Consider the following 20,772-nt stretch of genomic DNA (forward strand, 5'->3'; position numbering starts at 1 on the left):
TTCGGTGAAGCTCAGGCACATTGCTCGATGAAAGAAAAAGTGCAGGGCTAATATGTGCATAAGAAGTGAAGGGAATGTGAAATAAGAAATTAGCTGCCCCTAAAAAAGGTAGAGTTATACACTGAGTGACAGCCAATTAGCGAAGGTTTGAGGTGCATGTTAGTAGATGTAAGAGGACTGCTTAGCATGCTGCTCTCTTTGATGCTTAATCAAAACCTGACATCTCTTGTGCTGTGTGTTTGTGTGATGTCAGATCAAGCGATCTAAAAAAAAAAAAAAAAAAAAAAAATCACAGAAACGGGCGCAAAATACACAACGTTTCTCGTGTTTGCCATCAGCAATTAGTCTGCTCCGCGAAAAAAATTCTCCCACTCCGAGGCTTGTTGATAAACGCAGCAGCGGCGGCGCAGAGCAGAACCTTTTGAAGTAACCATTTTTTAACCCTGGAAATTGTGCACTTAATGCATGTTACGCTTACAGGAAGTCAGTTTGAGTTCAGCTCTGCTTTTCGCATGTGTCTACAGTGATCTCAGTCATTTTTCTGGCTCACACTTACGCTCTACCCTCCCTCTTGTTCCCTCCACCTCCCCTCCACGTATCTGTCACCCTCACTAATCCTGCCCTTCACTCTCTCTGTTCTCCATCCCTCCCTTCTTTAACCTGCTCTCCCTGTTCTTCCCCTCATCCATCCCTCTGCCCTCTCGCTCATGAATCTTGCCTCATCTTTACCCTCACTCTAATCTCTCCATCCCACCCTCTCTCTCCGTGCAGCCTGTTCCCATCGATGATCACTTCTGCGGCCTGGATATCAACCAGCCCCTGGGGGGCTCCCAGCTGGTGTCGGGTCAGACGGTGTACACTGAGAACAGGGACAGGCTGACCTCTGTCACCTCCTATGTCTACAACGGACACAGTGTGGTCTTCCTGGGGACAAAGAGTGGACGGCTGAAGAAGGTGAGAGCAGTCGCACACTAACAGACGCCGTCATGCAAGGCGAGCAGCGAGCCCTTTTTTTTTTTTTCAGATCCTCTGGGATTCTCTGGTTTATTCTCAAGAGATGCAGTCAAATCCTCTTGATCACAAATTACATCACTTATCCACTCAAAACACAACAATGGTTTCTTGAGGCTGTTATCCGGGAGCCTCTGTCTCTATGTCGCCATTTCAGTTTTGAATACCAACGCAGAATGTAGTGTGGTCCCAGACCTCAGAGTCGCTGCCCACATCTCAGGTTTCTGCAGCAGCTCAGGTCTGATGCTGTTCCCACTGGCAGCTATTTCTGCTGTTTGGTGAAACAATAAACAAATCATAGCTAAGTAGGCGGGATTAAGAGCGGGGGAAATCATCTCCCTAGCTGCATTAAAGGAAATTAGCATCATAAAAAGTGCTAAAATGCTCAGATTGGATTGATGAAGCTCACGAAGTTGCATCAATCTCAAGCGTCAAGTCAAGCGAAAAAAACTGCAACGCTTATACTGATGAATCTCTATGATGAATGTGAAAAAAGTTAATTGCTTCTGCATCTTCTGTGTCAAATAAAAAAAAACATCCCTAACATAATGTCAGGCTGTGTCAATGAAAAGAAAACAAAATGGAGTTTTGTTTCACGAGATGTTCGTAAACTTGGCATGAATTTCACATGTTTCTCAACATAATTAGATCTGGTCTTTGTATCTGGTATGAAAATTGTCTCTGCTTAGTCCTTGATATGATAAAACATGAGAAATACACAGTTTAATGGAAAAATTATGATTCTGATGGACTGAAAACAGTTGAAAATTAAAGATGTGATCAAGTTTAGGGACTTTAGAGAGACAGACTATAGAAGACTATGAAAAACTCGTGCAACAGAGGCAGAAATATTGTATTATACCACTTTAAGTTTTCCAGCTCCTGTGTTAGTCATGTAAACACCAACAGTCCAAACTCCCAGGCTGGACTGCTAGCTGCACAGCTAACTGAGCTAAGAAGCTAACGGCAGCTACAGTAAGCGGGTATGACGTTATTCTTGCATATTGCATCTTTAAGCTGCGGCTCCTCTAGACTTGTTATAAATGTTATTGCACTGAATGGATCAAATTCTTAGTTGTACTGCTAAAAACTTTCACAATAAAAGCTGATGGAAAGAAGACTTGTTGGGTCAGTGCGCATCATGCGACAGCAATTCCATGGTTCGGCCACTGTGTCAAATTGACTTCAAAGCTGGGCACACTTGCTCTGGGGTTGGGGCGGAGCCAAAGCCAAAATAACCCCGAATGACATCCTTGTGACATCACTGAGATGACTTTCTCTGATCCAACAAAGCTCCTTCAAAGCCACAGAAGATTAATTGTCTCGTGTTAACTGGTCACATGTAAAATTGGTGGAACGTCTCTTTAATGTCTTATGTCACCTACCTCGTTTGTCACCACTAATACATCACCCATAGCTGTTTTTGAGTAATAATGATCTTGAGTCCATTAACACTAATTAATGTAATCATCTGATCAATTAATGGCCCCAATTAGCACAACTGGTCATGTTTAATATATGATGGCGATTATGGCGGGACATTATGCAGCTGAACAAAGGTGCAGTATTCATGCTGCACTATCTTGTGCTTGAGCTGTCGGACTGGTGTTCTCAGATGAGGACAAATCGATGTAAATTTTCACCCAGAAATACTTGACGCCGGTTGCTTTAACTCCTTTGTGTTAGTTGTATTAGTAACAGGACATTATGCAGCTCTAGTGCCTCTTGTTCAAGGCTGTCCTGGTGGATTTTAAATAGCTTTTAGCATTACAAAGTACTTCAAGGACCTCTTCAGTGATTTCTCTGTGTACGTGACATTTATTTTGACGTGTTTAAAAACATCATTAGACTTCTAGATGTTCTCTGTGCCTTGAAGGCAGCATGACATCACTCTGATGAGTAAAAAAATACTGATATCAGTGAAGAATTTAGTTGTTCAACAACTTTATTCCTTTGAATATCTGGTCATTTTCAAATTCTTTCATATGTTTTGTGAGTTTCTTTTTTGTTGCTTTATTTGAGGTTTTGAAGTCCAACCAAAGTTTTTACTTATTCAAAGGATAAGTCTGATGCTGTCAACAAAAGCAATGAAAAAAACCAAACCAACAATTTTAATATCGCTTCTGTAGCCAAATCCTGACACATCCTCTTTCTCTCTGACCTCCACTGATGTCCAACAGCGATTTAAAACACATCAGTGAGCCACACTGCTGCACCGGCTGAGATGCTTCTTCATTACAAAGAACACACACACACACAGTTTATATTGAGTCATCCCACACACAGTGTTCTGGTTCCTCACGACCGATCTGAAAATAATACAGCCCAAATGTTCTGAGTAATGTTTCCTGAAACTACAGCGCCCAGCTGTTAGGAAATTATTTCGCCGCAGTCTTTTCAGAAAATGAAAGTATATACTCCCGACCTGTTTTCTGAAGCAGGAACAGCATGGGCTGGTAGCCGCAGACAGGCCGGGGGGAATTCAAAAGGCATTAAAAGATTGACTTGTTGGTTTTGGTCTTCTGAACGGATTTGTTAACGTTAAGAAAAATATAGAATATGGCCGGCCTTATCCTTTAAAGTCTGCCTTTAGTATTCCTCATTCCAGTTTGAAGTCTAATTTAATCTGGTAAAGAGATGGAGTTCTTTCTTTTTTTTCTGCTGCTCGGCCGGGCTTGCATCATCAAGTGCAGAGATTGAGGATGAATACGGAGTACTGACAAGTGTAGAGGCGAGGGTATGATTGAAAAGAACTCTCTCAAACGACGTACGGTCTGCCCATGTCTGAAGGCAGAAGTGTTTATGGCTGCTCCGAACGGCCACACTCATGCAACACTCGAAGCGGGAACGAATTAATCCAGCTGTCATAGCGAGGGAAGGGAAGCGATAAAATGGGGATAATGGTGCACGATTTTAGATGGACTCACCTTGGAGGCATTCTGAGGTTCCATGGGCAACATTCCTTCAATCTGACTGAAGGATTCTGATTAGAGGTTTCAACAAAGTGTTAACATGGACGCTGAATAAGTGTGTGTTCACTTTTCCCCAAAAGCATAATTTAACTTTTTTAAGATGTGCAAAGTGGTTGAGTCTGCTGCGAGGCGTCTAATCGGCAAGGAATATAACAGAAGACTTTATTGAGATGGATCCACAAAGAAAACTCCTCCTGGTTTGGTGGATTCCAGCTGCTTCCAGCTTTTCAAGCACTTGTTTAAAACCACTTGTCTTTTCAAGCCTTTAGACCATCGAGGCGTTCAACAATCCTTAAATCTTTTAAGATCTGCAACAGCCTGCTTCTTTTTTTTTGCTACCGCCGTGTTTCTGTTCACCCAGGAAGCAACATAACCTAATGTTCTTCTTCTACTGACAATAAAGCTGTATTGTATCGCATTGCATTGCAACGTATCGTATCATATCGTATCGTATCGTATCCTATTGTATCGTATCGTATCGTTTTGTAATGTCAACCCCGCATAAGGCAAGTGTGCAGAAAGAACACATTTATTCCAACCATATAGAAACAATCAGATTTAGCGTTATCCGCTAAAATGTTATATTTATGGCTTATTCAAAGTTTATACCACAGCTTTTGATCTAATTTGAAATCCGTTCAGATTAGGCTGGATCAGACCAGTTCCTTCTGATAAGATAAGATATACCTTTATTGATCCCCCATCGGAGAAATTCAAGTTTGTCCAGGTTACATGAAGCATTTTTGTCCTTTAGTCTAGTAGGGCTATTATTCTGATTGTGAGTGGAATATTAGGGTCCACGTAAATGAAGAATGGCTTGTAAAAATCAATGAAGTAGGCGAGTAAAGGCTGGATAAAAGAAAGTTTAAGAGAAACGTTAAAATCATGACTCCTTCATTTTCTTCACAGATGAATCTGCTGAACCCAAAGATATTCAGTTTACTCTCATATATGACCCCAAACTTCTCACATCTGAGAAGCTAAAATCAGAGAATGATTGGTATTTATTGACTGTTAAAATAATAACCACTTTCTCAGCTCAAGGTTCCACAAAAACTTACAAAAATCGTCAGACATAGTCCCGCAGTTCTGACGTAAGGTGTGAGTGGAGGAAGGCTCAAACGCTGCCTGACAATCTGAAAGGCACCTTTTCCAAACGATGATATGGGGAGGTGCATTTGAAACTCTCTGAAAAAACAGCTTTCAGATGATAAGACAGGCAAAGATAAGGAAAGCAGACAAAAATATGGCGTGTTACATCCAGTCAAATCCTCTTTTTCCCTGCTGTGGGATCCCTTCCACCAGCCTCACATGCACACGATGACCTCTTTCTCAAAGGTTCATGAAGTTGATTTAGCTCATTGTCCATCATGTTACATTTCAAATGCAAACTGTAATGATACATTACAATCAAGATTCTATAAGACTCCTCCTCTGATCGAACTGGATTGACTTGGTAGCACCGCGGGCTCTGTTTACTGCACAGTCGTACAGCATGCAACTGACTGTGGAAATGTGTGAGAGGACTGTTGTGACATTAGCCCGGGGGCCTCGGTCTTATGAGGAGGCAATCTGTCTGACACACACACACACACACACACACACACACACACATACACACACACACACACACACACATGGGTCCAGATTGGGAGTGCAGATAGCAATCAGAGCAGCTCTTTCATTGGATGAGCCACCAGGGAAAAAAAAGACAAGATAGCCTCAAAGAAAGAGAGACAAAGAGAAACGGAGGTAAACACTGAGACACAAACGGAAGCTGTGATAAAGGCGGAGGTAAGAAGAGTGAGGGAGATAAAAAGAGGGACAGATTTTGGAAGAGGAGATGGTCGACCAAGAAAAACAAAGCAAAAAAGTACGCTTTACATGTGTTCAGTGAGCGAGCAGCGAGTTTTGGTTGAAGAGACAGAGGAATCCGTCATTTCTGCTTTAAGTGCAGAGTGTCCAAAGGCCAGAGTCGGTCATTACACTGACAGAGTGTGCAGCCATGATTCAGACTCCCAGGAGCCTCCGAGGAGCACGGGTCACCTCTCGAATCCTATTCCATCACCCCCAAATGGACAGACTGAGTGGAAATGGGGCATGACAATAAATGCCATCAGCGGATCACTCCGGCAGCAGGTTCACCGCAAAGGTCACGCCTGCCACTGGAAGGGTGTTACCGGGGTGAGAGGTCGCAGGGATAACCAACAGCCCCACCATCCAGGCGCCGTGCAGCATATGGATGGTATTCGTCAGCGTCTCTCGATTAGCCCACTCCTAATGCTGATCTAATGCACTTCCATCATCATTCACCACAGTCCTGTTGCATTAGACGGCTGATTTCAGCTGAGTTATATGACCCCGTGGTTAAACTCTGGGCTGAACATAAAGGTTTTTTTTCTTTTTTCACACTTTGAATGATGTGCGCTAATGAGGTGAATCCAGGTAAAAGCCATTATCTCCCAGTGATCCTCATTTAAATCTATTCCAGTCTCAAGGCAGGAGGCTTATAAAGATGCAGCCTCAACCTCAGTGATGACACAGTTTCCACTTGTTAGCACGTCGCTAGCAGGTCCCAGTGAGTGCACGATGAGTCCGTACAATGCAAGCGTGAGGCATTGATTGCAACAACAAAGCAGGCTGAAGTTTGCTGGTGTGGCTCTGCTCATTCGATGATCTGAAAGAAATCTGAGCGAGATGGACAAAGAGCCCTGAGATACACATCATTTTAACCAACAGGAACAGAAACAGAGATAAAAAAAAGAGGTTAAGTTAGTAAATGTGAAACAAATCACCAGAGGGGAATTTTGGTATTTCTAAACCTATATTAACATGTTATGATGTACAAATGATTCACACTGGCCAAAGGTTTTGGAAACATAAACACGAGGATATCCAGGATTTGAATCAGCACAGTGATTCATAACTTTGTTTGCGTAGCAGTGAATTGTGTTGTGATGGATCGGTACTTGTCGCCTGCCTCGGGCATCCTGTAGATTTTTGATTTGTCACCGGTTGCAACACAGATGAGCATGATCAGGCTGTATTATGCTTTGATTACACCCCCAACAGTAGCTGTGATTAAGGTCTTTCATGCACCTTGTGCATTAGAGCAACCGCGGGAAGGTTTGCCTCCTCTAATTATTTATTTATTTATGTTGTTTATTTCGGGCATGTCAATTCATAAACATCACATTTCATCATTGTTCAAATAATACAATACACATGGCCGAAAGGGAAAAGCGGGAGAAGCCAAAGCTTATCAAGTCCCGCCCCCATTACCCACAGGATAAAATCTTCATCCTGATCTTTAAATTACTGACTAATGCCAGGCAGTCGCCGTGTTTAAGTAAAGAAGGTTTGCAGTGGAAATGTATTTTTTTTTTAGATGCCATCGATTGAAAAGAAGCAAATTATTGAGTCTTTTCCTCAACGTATCCACGTTGTGTAGACTCTCAGCACCAGCATCAGAAAACACAAGCAGTCCCAGCGGACCAAACACAGATCCCGGAGTCTGAACGTCATATTTCCATAGCCTTGAAACCTTGATGTGTGATTTAAGGGGCAGCTGTGGCTCAGGAGAAAGAGCAGGATCCTTGGGCGAGATACTGAACCCTAAATTGCTTCCGATGAGCAGGTCAGCTCCTCGCATGGCAGCCTCTGCCATCGGTGTATGAATGTGTGAATACGACAAGTGTTTTTAAGAGCTTTGAGTGGTCAGTAGGCTGGAAAATTGCCATAGAAATGCAACCACGAGTGTAGTTACATTATGAGGAGGAGCGTGTCAGCTGTGGCCGCTTGGTGCAAGGCTCTATTATTACACTGTAACCGCTGAACTATGAATTCCCCTTTTTGTGTACGCAGATGAAATGAGTCCAGTCATGATTGGACACAGTTTGTTGCATGTGACTATAAAACAATTTCAACCATGCCTCAACTAGTTTGATGTTCTTTTCAAAGACAAAGTATTAGCTTGATATGTAGGGCTCTGAACCAGTGATTAGTAAGGGTGTCATGATTCTCCAAATCCATGATTGATTTGAGTTTTTAAGGTCACAATTTGATTTGAATTTAAACTCTAAAGATCAACAGATCGTTGGTTTTATGCCATTCATATTTTCAGATTCTTTAAAAAACAACAGCTTGACTTTATCCTGTTGACCTTTTCTTTGCAGCTTATGGTTAAGAAAGTTCAAACAATATTCACAAAAAACAACTAAATATTTCTACATACTGTAGTTCGGTTTCTCAAATCCATCCAGAGTGAACGTTCTTTCCAAACAACCAAATAAAGAATCTCTGAAAAAGCAAATAAACCCAACTTCTCTGACGCCGACCCTCTGGTACCAGTCAACTGGAAGTGCAGCTGCAGGCTAGCGGTAAGCTAGCTGTGTTTTCTATGACATGTTGCTGTTTATCAAGTAGCTGCAGGTGGAAACAAAGAAATAATTGGACAAATGCCGATCCTGCTTTTGATTTTGTGATTGAAACTGTAAGCTCATTTTAAATTTTTTCAAAAACTCTACTAATACACTGTATAAAAACACATTTCCTCAGGTGTTTTGTTCCATTTATCGTAGGCAGTACGGCAGATTTCCGTCTCTATTCTACTGTAGAATAACATTATACCTATGCTTACTCTCTGACTGCCTCAAACACATAACAGGTGTTGAGTGGAATTGATTTTCTGAGGAAATGTTTCTGCAGAGCACAGTAATGCTCAGGAGGGCCACAATGGCATACAGAGTGGAACCGGATGCCTCTCTGTCAGAGTGAGTGTATTAAGATGTGGATTGTGCTGTAATATTTTAAATATATGAGTAAACCCCTTCAGTGTGTGCCAGAAGATTTCATCTCAGGTAGACGATTGCTCTCGAGAGGAGACAAACTGTCCTTTAACTGAAGCATCAAAAAATCGTATCCCTGCAGCTGCCTCAACGCTGCCATTTAATCATCGCAAAAGAATTAGCTCGGCGATGATGAATGTGAAGGGGCTGGCGGTGTTGAGCGAAATAAAAGCAGACCGCCACATTACCTCGGTGCCCGCAGCCACTCAGCAGCAGCATTTCCCTAGAAATGGTTGAAAATGTTAAGCTCGCGGCAAATAAAGCCTTAGTCAAATACTCTCGTGTGCAAATAGAGGATTCATTATAGCTTATTGAGAGTTGACCGGGTGGGGAAATTCTCCGGTGCACGGCTAAATGACTTGGACTTTTCAAAGTCACGGTTTCTAAGAGGGGGCCAGGAAGGGGAGATTTAGTGATTGAAATCATTAGAATGGAGTTTTTTAGAGGAGGGCTTAGAGAATAGGTGCGTTCGAGGCTAAATTGAAAGGATTTTCATAACTGCAAGAAGGGAGCCGGACCGGAGGGTCTTCAGACCGGAACGCCATTAGATGTCTCAGTGCAGCAGAAAAAGTGAAGAAGTATTAAGAGAGGCGATTTTGTGATAGAAACGGGAACGAGTCCGTCCCTCCGCTCTCCCTGACTACAGTTTTATTAAGCCTCTCTCTCTCTCTCTCTCTCTCTCTCTCTCTCTCTCTCTCTCTCTCTCTCTCTCTCTCTCTCTCCCCAACTGTCTTTGTCCTCTCTTCCCTCTGGTTCTTTCTTTCTCCTGCCCCGTAACACAAGTGGAAACACACCAGAGGACTGTGACTGCATTGCGGTCAGGAAAATGAAGACCATACGGGTGCCATGAATTGTTCCACTGTCCCCCTCCCACTGCTTTTGTTGGTGGGCCATGGGAACCTGACAAACAATGGGAATGATTGGTGGGACGGAGGGGTGTACGGAGGAGGACAGGAAACCGAGAACAGGAAACCGTGTCCTCAAGGAGAGAGGAGAGACGTGAAACACGCGGAGACTGAGAAGGAGACTGTGGTCAAGTTGTCGAAATCGTGGTATGAAGACTTGGCAGCTCGCCATGCAGCTGAAGGTTCAGGCGGACAGAAAATTTGGCTGCTGCAACTGGAAGGCTTTAAACAATAACCCTCAAAAAACACTCGCACGGCGTGACCTCTCCGCTGACCCAGCTAGTAATCGCGTTTAGTTATGGGCACTTGCCGGGACACACAGCGTATCCAGTGGGCGAGATCAATACGCCTCTCTTTGTGACTGTAGCTAATGTGATAGCTGAATGATTAGTCCCGTCCTGTAATACACATCTCCACCTCGCTGACCCCCTCCTCCCCTGAACGCTCCTGGTTTTCATGAGCGGCTGCAGCTCAGCTCTACCCTCAGTCTCATTAGCATTCACAGAGCTGTGATGGATATACGGGTTAATCAATGGCCGCTCTCCTCGGCTGTCATCCTCAATCGGACCATATGTCCAGCCGCTCAACCTTAAAGGTGGCCACTTGTCTGGACCTTATGTCGCCGCATGCCCCGTGTCACAGTATTGAGTCGGGCCCGTGCCAAAATCTGTGGACTTCTACTTCAGGTCCAGTCTTGCGTATACTCTCATTCTGCTCCCCTTTTCAAGTGTTATGCAAGATTCATGTGTGGTTTCCTGCCAATCATGGCCCTGTTTAGGTTTGGTGGCTTTATATGAAAAACAATACTTCACCAAGAACGAGATGTTTGCGTGCAGGATGACTCATTGATTTCCAGTGAAATGTCATGTAAACACTGGAGACGACAAGTTTGTTTTAGCATAAATTAGAGCTGGGGGATCTGACATGTTTTGCTGCCAATAAGGTCTCTTAACGAAAAACAAAACAAAATTGTGGGATCATCGGAGCTGCAGTCTTTATCGTAAAACAGCCCCAGCTGCTAATGAAGATCTATAAACATGACTCAGGCAGAAGTGGTCGAGGTTCTGCTACCTTTCGTCACGTTTGCCGACTTCCTACCGCCTACGCTGACATATAATCTGATGCAATTCCTTGAACTTGCGTAAACTTATGGAAACTTTTAGGATAATGCGGGAACACAACTCAACAAAATAAGTAACGAGTTGTTTTTAGACATTTTAATCCAGAATTGGGACCTATTGTATTTTTAACGACCTCTTACTTCTGTTTCCAGATTTCCCAGAACATCATTGACGAGTGGATCCATACTACGTTAAAGGGGCAGGTCACCCCAAAATCCATATTTTTATTTTTACCATCGAGACTGTTTTTGGTTTATACTATTCCAGTATAATGGAACTAAATGGAACTTGGCTTGTGGTGCTCAAAATAATAGATACGAAAAATCCAGTTTACAGAAAATGGACAAATCCACAGGCCTTGTGTTGAGCAGTTTCATGTCAGAAAGTTGTTCTTCCTGTGAAGTACACATGCCGACAGTATCTACAGGAAGAGGGAGGCATGCATCGACAAATTGATGGGGGGGGGATAGCTAACACTATTAGCACGAACCTCTCATTCAGGAGTAGCTGCACGCTTCCTCCTGTTGCTGTGATATGGACGAAAGAAAATGGACTATTGATTTTGGGGGTGGGACTGCTCACTGAACATAACAATAGAGTGATAATGCCAACAAGATGGTTAATGTTGGCTATTTAGATGGTTAATGTTGGCTATTTCAAGTCTGTCGTCAGGGCTTTACAAAAGTGAGAAAAAAAGATCACCATTTTTACAGTCGTGATTCCTGTCGTGACATTTTATTGGCCAGATCGCCCACCGGTAGGATAAACGAACGAGCGACCTCTTCGTGTTTGGTTAAAGTGGGACAGCCCGGTCTTCAGGAGCAGATGAAACCTTCTCAGAGTGGCAGATTGGAAATGATTGGCTGAATGGAGTGTCCCATGCCTCCTGGGTCATCATCCATATGTTTAGGTTAGCTGGGTGAATTTCAGAGGGGCACAGACCGGCCGGCCACATATGGACACAGTTTTTTTTTTTTTTTTTTTTTTTTTTAAGGTTGGAGAGCCATTACTGCATAAACATAGTAATCATCTGCTTTACAAGGTCTCCCATTCTGCAGCGGAAAAAGCAGGAGTTCAGGGACTAAACATGTATACATCCTCCCAGCGTGAGTCAAATCATCATCTTAAAATCAACCCCATATGTAAATACTCACGGGGGAGACGTTCGGGTGAGCGTCTTGCTCATTCAAGGTCTGGCAGCTTTACAGCGGAGCCGACCCGACTCAAGCCAAGTGACATCTTAGAAGTCAGGGGCTTTTTTGTTTTCTTTGGCTCTCGCAGGATGAGAGCTCAGCCGAGCATTTAAGATACAAACCCAGCCACGAGAAACAGGGAGGCTGTTTTTAAGAGCACATGGGTTCAGGTTGCATATCTGTTTGTGGAAGCCGTTCTGAGCTGCGTTGTTTATATCCAACACAGGTTCTGCGAGGGAAATTTCAGCAGCAGAGAGGATATTGCTGTTACTGGCTTAAATATTATTCATGGGTTAAATATATACTCCCGTCAGCCGCGAGACGCTGGGAAGAGAAAAATAAAATGAGGAGCTCGCTGAGGTCATATGAACATGTGGTATTAATGGCAAATCAGTTCAGTTCCTCTGTAACATGAGATGGACCACACAAGGGGATTCTACTTGAATTACAAAAGGAGGTTTACTGCGGTTTGTAAAAAATGTCTAGCCCTTGATACTGCCCTGCCCCAACTACTTAAATAAGACCCCAATTACACTTCATGTAAGAATCTCAGGCAGTTCATATGGCCTTTTTTTGATACATACATTTCCTTTTGCAAAGTGCAAACGCAACAAAGAACAATTCGAGGTGGATTGAAGTCAAGAACTAGATGTCGAAGTGTAATGATGTAAGCGCCCCAATAGCAGGTCAGTGGCAGCTGATGTAACTGATGTAAATGATCATACAGATGGTAAAAATTAGCTTTTGTAACGTGTATCTGACCCCTGATCAGTGCAGTCACCGTATGATTTGTATGGAATGGATGTATCATAAGATCCGGCTCATATGTTTGGCACAAAAAGTCCCAAGCTTCAAGATTGACTTCCTTGGTACACGGAGCGCTGAAGTGTAGTGTCGGATGATGATGAGGATGGCCAGAGTGTGCGTTGCAATGACATCACAGAGTCTTAAATTGCTCACAGCTCGAGGAGAGTTTAATTAATAAAAACCTCCAGGGATCAAACATTTCGAATAGAATGAGTCACAACTGACATCTGTGTGTAGTTCGAGGTGTCCTGTGAACAGACGTATGTTTTGAAAATGATGATCTACAGGAGTTTTTTCGCTGCAGTACCGCGTGTGGCCACTCGGCAAAATTGGAAGCAATACTGAGTGGTGGAGCCGTGTCCAGGTTTTATTATATGTATTATGGTATTCATTATCCAAATGTCCACCCGTTGGATTTTCGGACTCACAGTCACACAAACTGTGACGTGACTGTCATCAAGTCAAATCTGCGAGTGTGTGAGACAGCGAGGCTATATAAGCTGCTGATAGACAGGCCTAAAGCCTAATACAATATATTTTGATCACCTCAATCTTTATCTCCACATATTTCTGTATCATAATGGAGCTGAATATTATTTCTGGCCTGAGAATTTCACACATTCATACACATTAAGTAATACAATGTCACGTCCATATTGCAATGAATTTCAGGCAGTTAAATATGTGAAGTCTGCACCCCGAGTGGACTCAAACTCTGGAAATCTGCAGAAAGTGGACAGCCTCACTTTTTTGACAGCCCTCAGCACTTGCACACTTTTTGCAAGCGCACCTGCAATGTCCAAGTCTGCAGGAGCGATTGTTTGGATGCAGCCACACATCAGAAAGTCCAGATTATTCCTCAGGTGTTTGTTTAATTTTTTTGGCAGTTACCAAACAGCTTCAGGTCGTATTATGACCACCGTCTGTGTGTAGCATGGGAACACTTCAGATTGAGATTTAGTAGATATGACAAAAACACGCCAGCTCTTACGTAACAGCAGAAAACCAGAGCGGACACGAAAAAGGAAAACAAACAGTAATGACTAACATGTGGATTTCTATGGATACTTGAAATGGCAAGTGGAAACTGCGGTATGCGCTGTATGGATTGTTGCATATTGGACGTGTGTTCCTGATGCGCTGCGATCAATGATGGCGTATTGATCGAGCAAGTGATCATGCACACAATTTGCATCGACAAATATAATGAGAGCAGCCGCCGACAGAGCGAGCGTGCGGTGTGCGAGTGAAGTGCGTTCGTGTGCAACTGTATTTTCTTTGTCTTTATTTGTGTGCCTGCTCAAGTAGGTGAGCACGTGTGTGTGTGTGCAACTCTGTGTGTCTACAAGCGGGCTCATTATAAAACCAATTAAACCCGCCTTACTCTCATTATGGAGCTGTGGGGCTTAAGGAGAGATTGAGGACCTGTTGTATTCCCAGAGGTCTCCTGCCTGGTCAGCCCTGCTTTAAATGATAAAAACCACTTTTAAATCCGCTGAAATCAAACACCACAGATCAGTCACGATGGGTCAGCACTCGTCTGGGCTCATCCGTGCGCCCACCTGGTCCTTGGACAACCTCATCATCATCCCCGACTTAAAACACAGATATGGCTCAGTATCTGAACCTCTCTGGATGATTGTTTGGGGGTTTGTTTCACTGCAGAAATGCTTCCATGCTCTGGTTTCTATTGGTGCTATTTATGAAAATGAACGAGTGTGGGAAAAAATAATGTAAACTGGCTCCATTACTGTGTGGGATCATGTTACAGGAGAGGAGGAATAGGATGAGGAGGAGGAGAAAGAGTAGGAGACGGGGCAAGAGAAAGAAACCAGACAATGAGCGGGAGAATAAAGAAGCTTAGCTGTGAGACAAATCTGTCCGCGAATTAACTATTTAAAGGATAGGATTGTGCACAGTGTCGAGGTAATGACCTGTGAGAGACAAACCGTGTCCTCTTGTGATCCGGAATCAACAGACAATCCTGTGTCATTACTGAGCTCGTCACTTTTGTGTTTCTGTATGTGGAAGGTGACGTCCCCAGCGTCCCCCAGAATGCACCCTCCCGCATAAACTATCACAACCCACACACACACACAGACACGTTTGTGTCTCATATTTTCTTCCTCCCTCCGTCGTTCTTGGCTGGCGGCGCTGACGGTTGGAGAGGCACAGCTGCCTGGAAGGTGGAGGCGTGATTGATTGATGAAGTTTTGGTGCCCAGGGGATCCAATCATGTAATCAGTTTGTATTGATTGACTGTCCCCATTGAGAGACTGCCGAGGCTCCACCACCATGTGCGGCGAGCTAGACCTGGCACGCGTTCAAAATCTTCTGCAGTCAAATTTGATTTGGGTGGCGAGGTCGCTTCAGTCCACGGCATCAGGATGCATGCGGGGGGGGGGGGGGACTGGCATAATTGCGCCGCAGACGTTTCGCAACACTTCCGCAATTCTCCGCTCCAATTCCTCATTACCTTGCGTTTATTTCAATTATTATGATTGAGAAATTAATTCAGCTTTACTGTAATTGCATCACATGGTTAATGATCCAATCTCCCTGGAATTTAAATAGGGCTTCAACCTGGGTTTCCATATCTCCACCTCTCTCTCTAGCTGTCACGCATTATTCAGACTTTTCTCTATCATTTCACATTCCTGACTTATATTTCAGGTGTGAAGCTATAATTCCCGCATGATGCAATCCACATCATCCCCACACCAATAGTGAAGGATGAGCGCAAATAAAAGTATTTTTTGTGAAATAAGAAATGGAAGGAGTGCTGCCTGGTTCTGCGGAGGTAAACCACATTGGGCAGTGGTTTCTGAAACACAAACAAGGTTTACCTCTGCGGTGATTTAATTCAAAGTTAAAACACTTTCATCACGTAGTGAGTGCTCCTAACGGGTAGTTTCAGCAATAATAAAGGGCTTTTCAGCTTACTAGCCACTTTAAATCTTCACAAACAGTCTCACATCTTCCCAAGGCCGCCTTTTTTTCGACAGCTCAGACATCAGTAAGCCACTTTTTTTTTTTCACGAAGACCGACTTGCTTATTTGTTTGCTCCACTGCAGCAGCACATCTTGTTTGTAGGCAGAGGTGGGAGAAGAGAATCGAAAACCCTTCACCAGTGGGCATCTGTTCTCCATGCTCGCATTTAATGAGCCCCAAAAGATTTCTGCCTGAAAGTCATTCCAAAGTCAAATTAAGGCTGAGCTCGCCGAACACGTTTCAAAACTCCGCTGCGTCATGGGTATAACCTCAGGGGTGGATTTGGGTCAGAGTCACACGGGCCGATTGGAGTGCTGAATGAGTAGCAGCGGATCCATCTGTCCTCCTCTAAGTCTCACCTTTACAATAACAGCACATTTCCTCTGCGGCATGAATGAATAATGGAGAAGTTTTTCAGAGCTACTGCTCACTAGAACGTCAAGAGTGAGGTGTTCAAATAAGGCAAAAAATAAATACTTGGGCGTGGTCACACATACATGAACTCCGTCCTGTGGAAAGTGCAGGATGCGAGGCACATGGAGATCAGTCTGCTGGATCGTAGTTTGTTTGAGGGTTCAACCAAACACACACACACATCTTTGCTGTTGGTTGTGGGTACGACTTTGCAGGTTGAAGTTCGTCGAAAGCCCGGAGTTCACCTTTAATGCCATTTGTTACGCCATCTGAAGCGAATGCGTTATTCGTCCCTTTGCTTGTACAGAATGAAAGTTAATGGGTGGTGAATAGTTGCCACTGTTAATTTCGCGCACATGTGACCGTGCCCCTTATCTCCATTGCAGACTCTCAGTTTATTGTGAACAGTAAGCTTGTGAAATCACATCAGAGGTAATACTGCAGACATAAGGAAAGTGTCAAGTGGAAAACCAAATTGTAGCTCAGCAACATTTAGAATTTCATTTGCTGTCCTTCCAAGAGTTAGACGAGAAGAAGATTACGTATTCTTTACGCAAACCAGCAAAGAATTACAGCAGGCAGTTTATGTTAGCCTAGCCTTGTTGTCATGTCTTCAAAGATGTTGCCAACATCTCCAAAACTCCCTAATGTGCACATATGTGTGTTTCATATGTAAAAATAAAACACGAGACATTGCGGCTTATGGTGTTAGCCCTACATCAGAACTAGGCTACGGTACAGAAAACAAAACGGCTGCTCATGGGGAGAAAACCCAGTTATAAAATGTATTTTTAGCTAGCCTGCTAGCCTCTCTGCACTCTTCCTTTTGGTGGAGGCTTCAAAACTGTATGCTAAGCTAGGCTATACACTAAACTCCAAGACATGATCATACTTCACAGTAATTTTGGGCATGACTTCCTTAACTGGAATCTGTGGTTTCCAAAGGGAACAAGACGCTAATCATTGTTCTTAGAGTGACTTGTGTGAAGTGTCATTCATACATGAAGATTTTGTTTTGTGGTTTTGTTGCGTGAATACGACTTACTTAGCTAACGCTTCTAAAGCCGTCATTTATCATGATCTTTGGTTAATTACACTAGCTCCGGATAGCATGGGAGATATCTATCCTCCCCTGGAACCGTGTGGACACATGCCCTGACATTTCATGTAATGATTTCATGTAGTTAACTCCTGGCAAGACAGTAAATGAAAATGTTCCCAACATGTTAAAAGGTTTTAGTTCAGCTGAGGTGGACTCACTTTTCTTTTACTGCTAATATCACAATTTTTTGTGCCATTTCCCATCAGCAGCCTCACTGTTAATGAGCTAATGTTCGAACTAATTGCCGTACATGAGGAAAGTTTATTTACAACAAATCTATTCAGAACAAAGTAAATGTACAAAACAGGACATTTTGTCAACAGCAGGTGATTCTGGTTAAGTGGTTGATGACTAATGACTAATGAACAGACTTTTTGTTAATTTTGCCTCACAAATGTATCGTAATTACCAGAAAGGCATCACCACAATCCCCCAAAAAGTGAAGAAACACACCCCTGCAAGTTTATTTGAAGCAATATTCAACCAAACTGCAAAAAATAACAGTGAAATTAAGTGGTCATCTCATTGAAAACATGCCGTCTTTGTCATCTCTCATAACAGCAGTGTTTTGAAGGGACAGTGGAAGCTTGCGAATGAAGCGTGCAAAGCGCACTGATATACAGCAGACAACAGATGTCACTCTACGAAACGTAAAGGAACAGTTCAATCACTTTGTCCTGCAACGAAGCATTCACCGCCACCTCGTGTCTGTATTTGTGTTTGTGTCTCTTCAGATCAGAGTGGACGGTCCTCTGGAGGGAGGGGTTCTGTACGAGACAGTGACCGTGATGAAGGATAGCAGCCCCATCCTCCGGAACATGGCCTTCTCCCTGGACCGGAATTCCCTCTATGTCATGTCTGACAATCAGGTGAGGAAACGCCCTTGTTTCGCCGCTTCTGCTGTCGCGGCTGTCAGGAGAAACAGTCATGTGGCAGGACGATGCAGCGAGTAGCCAGAGTGTCCTTCAGCTTGGTTCAAGCCCCTTGTGATGGCGAATGGTCGCCATGCCAACATGTGTAGCATGAAATATAGAGTCAGAGGCTTTGCTCGACATGAGAAGGTACACTGAGTGAATATGTATGCCCACTGGCTCAGTATAAACTGTCCAGACAAACATGAAATAAAGTATTTACATGTGTCTTCAGGTAAAACTCATAAATTACTAAATAACAATTTTCTGAGGATTAATTAGATCCAGTTTATCAGGTTATTGCAAACGTTTGGCTTTTTTTTTTCCTGTACAGATTACAGTCAGCCTTATTATTATTATTGTTATTATTATTATTATTGTGCACTGTGGGGAATTAGCAGCAAAACAGTAAAACCAAAAAATGTGTGTTAAACGATTAATTAATGCTCTTTACTTGGAACCCGACCAGATGATTAGGACTCATCCCTTCAAAAATCCAATGTGGTGCGATTCCTGAACATTCACAAGCTGTAAGTCTACAGTAAAGGACCGTTAAATATGCAGGCGTTGTGTGAGGGGATGGACCACTGTTCTAATTACTTATCCATGCGAATCGACTTACAGTGCGTGCATCTTTTGTACGTGACACACACACACACACACACACACACACACACACACACACACACACACACACATAGAACGCCATTCACTTCTGCTTTTTTTTACTCCCCGTCTCCCCGTGTGGCTGTATCCCCCCCTCGTCTGCCCCTCACTTGGCCCGGCATCACAGAGGCGAGCAGTTGTTGTTGTCGTTGGACGATATTCTCTGCGCTCATTGGAGATAAGAGTGAACAGTGGTAATCACTTTCAACTCCCATCAAGTGATTATTTTGGCGCGGCAGCATGGCACTGTGAAATGGGATTAGGTGTCAGAGCGGCCAGAAAAAAAAAAAAAAAAAGAAACCCCCCCATCACTGCTCTCAGTTGTCTTCTGACCGCTGGAATGTTTTGAGCCGCAGGACAGCGAGCCAAAGGGCACGGGGACAGCCGTGTCACTTATTTCAGTGACATGGCTCCAAAACCTCTTTTTTTTGGAGCTCAAAAAATCTCAAAAAAGTCTGAAAAGCTATAAAAGCATTAAGTTAAAGATGACAAGGGGTGTCATCTGAGGAGCGAGGGAGAATAGAGACAGCATTGTGTTGGGCCCTGTCTTCTAAAACAAATCAAGGCGGCTCTTCTTTCTGTGTGGTAGACTGGAAGAGACAGGACATCACTTATTGATGAGCTCTGGTCGTTCAAGGAGAGACACATGCTTCCTTCAAGGAGATAGCCAGCCGCTGTTTTCAGCCCACCTTCAATGACATAAAGTAACGGCGCAGAAAAACCGAACCCAGCTTGGCCCGGCCGCCTTTCTCTCAATATTAGAACAGCTTTGGCTTTGTAGCCCTCAGGAGCTCTCACAGAGCAAAGCCTTCCTCTTTCTGTCTCCCTCTCCATCTTTGCTCAGCTTTCCCCCTTCAGACCTTTCCCGCAGCTCGGGGTGAGGAATCCCCCGGGGAGGGGGCTTCGCTCGCAGATTTCCCACATTTCCAGTCGATCCCAGAGATGAGAGATTTTCTGATTCCTGGGAGCCAAACAATACAGGAATGATGTGGAATGAGGAGCGAGGCGCAGACAGATTTGGCTGAGATCAGCCGACCCTTGTGGAATAACAATGAGCCTCTCTGTCTCCTGCCGAGTGAAACACGCAGGGTTAGCATGATGATGAAGAGTGAGGAGAGAAACGAGGGATTCAGAGTGTGCGTGTGCGCGTCTGCGTGGATGTATGTGTTTGTGTGCTTGAGTCCGCACCAAAACATCATTTGGGAACCATTATTGATATGAAAAAAGAAAAAATCTTCACAGCAGTTAATCTTTTCTCTCAGTGTGTGCCTTTAGTTTGATCATTTCTAAGAATAGGAATGCTCACTATCCAAACACACAATAACCTCGGCGAATGTCACTCGTCTGTCTGTGAAATGAAGGCTAAGGCTTTAAATCTAAGAGTGGGGGGGGGGGAAACTGCTGCAGGGTTTTTCCGGGGCAATCTCTCAAAGTGCCACTCTGTAAAATGTAAAATCATTGTGTGAAATCCCAAACATCCCCGTCTTTCTCTCCACCGCAGTCGGCCTGCCTGTCCTCCCTCTCCACCTGTGTGTGAGCGTACTGTAACTCCTCTGTGTCTGACGTACCTCCACAGTCATCAGACAAGCTCAAGTACCTCCAACAACATCCGTCATGTTCCAAATGTCCTCACTTCAACTCATGATAGACACGTTTCTTTGCTTTAAACTCAATACTAGATTCTACATTGGGTAAATCTCCTGGGAAAATGAAAGCTCACTGGAGATCCAGTCGGCCTGGCACCTTTTCTATCTGCATTCACGTCTGCGCTATTGACTAAACGAATGAATGCACTCGCGTTTTGTCCTGTGTTGTTGGGTTAGTTGATACC

The 20,772-nt window shown here is 43.7% G+C and overlaps 1 protein-coding gene across 4 annotated transcripts in view; it reads left to right on the forward strand.

Annotated features, from left to right (window-relative positions):
- LOC115582754 (plexin-A2-like) overlaps positions 1-20,772 on the forward strand; it is a 91,590-nt gene that overhangs the window by 17,389 nt on the left and 53,429 nt on the right. For all 4 annotated transcript variants that reach the window (XM_030418934.1, XM_030418931.1, XM_030418933.1 and 1 more), the window contains exons 3-4: positions 772-954; positions 18,099-18,233. In XM_030418934.1, coding sequence (XP_030274794.1) covers positions 772-954; positions 18,099-18,233 — 318 coding nt within the window. The remainder of the gene's footprint in view (positions 1-771; positions 955-18,098; positions 18,234-20,772) is intronic.

The sequence above is a fragment of the Sparus aurata genome, chromosome 6, assembly GCF_900880675.1.
Source record: "Sparus aurata chromosome 6, fSpaAur1.1, whole genome shotgun sequence".
NCBI classification, from domain to species: Eukaryota; Metazoa; Chordata; class Actinopteri; order Spariformes; family Sparidae; genus Sparus; species Sparus aurata.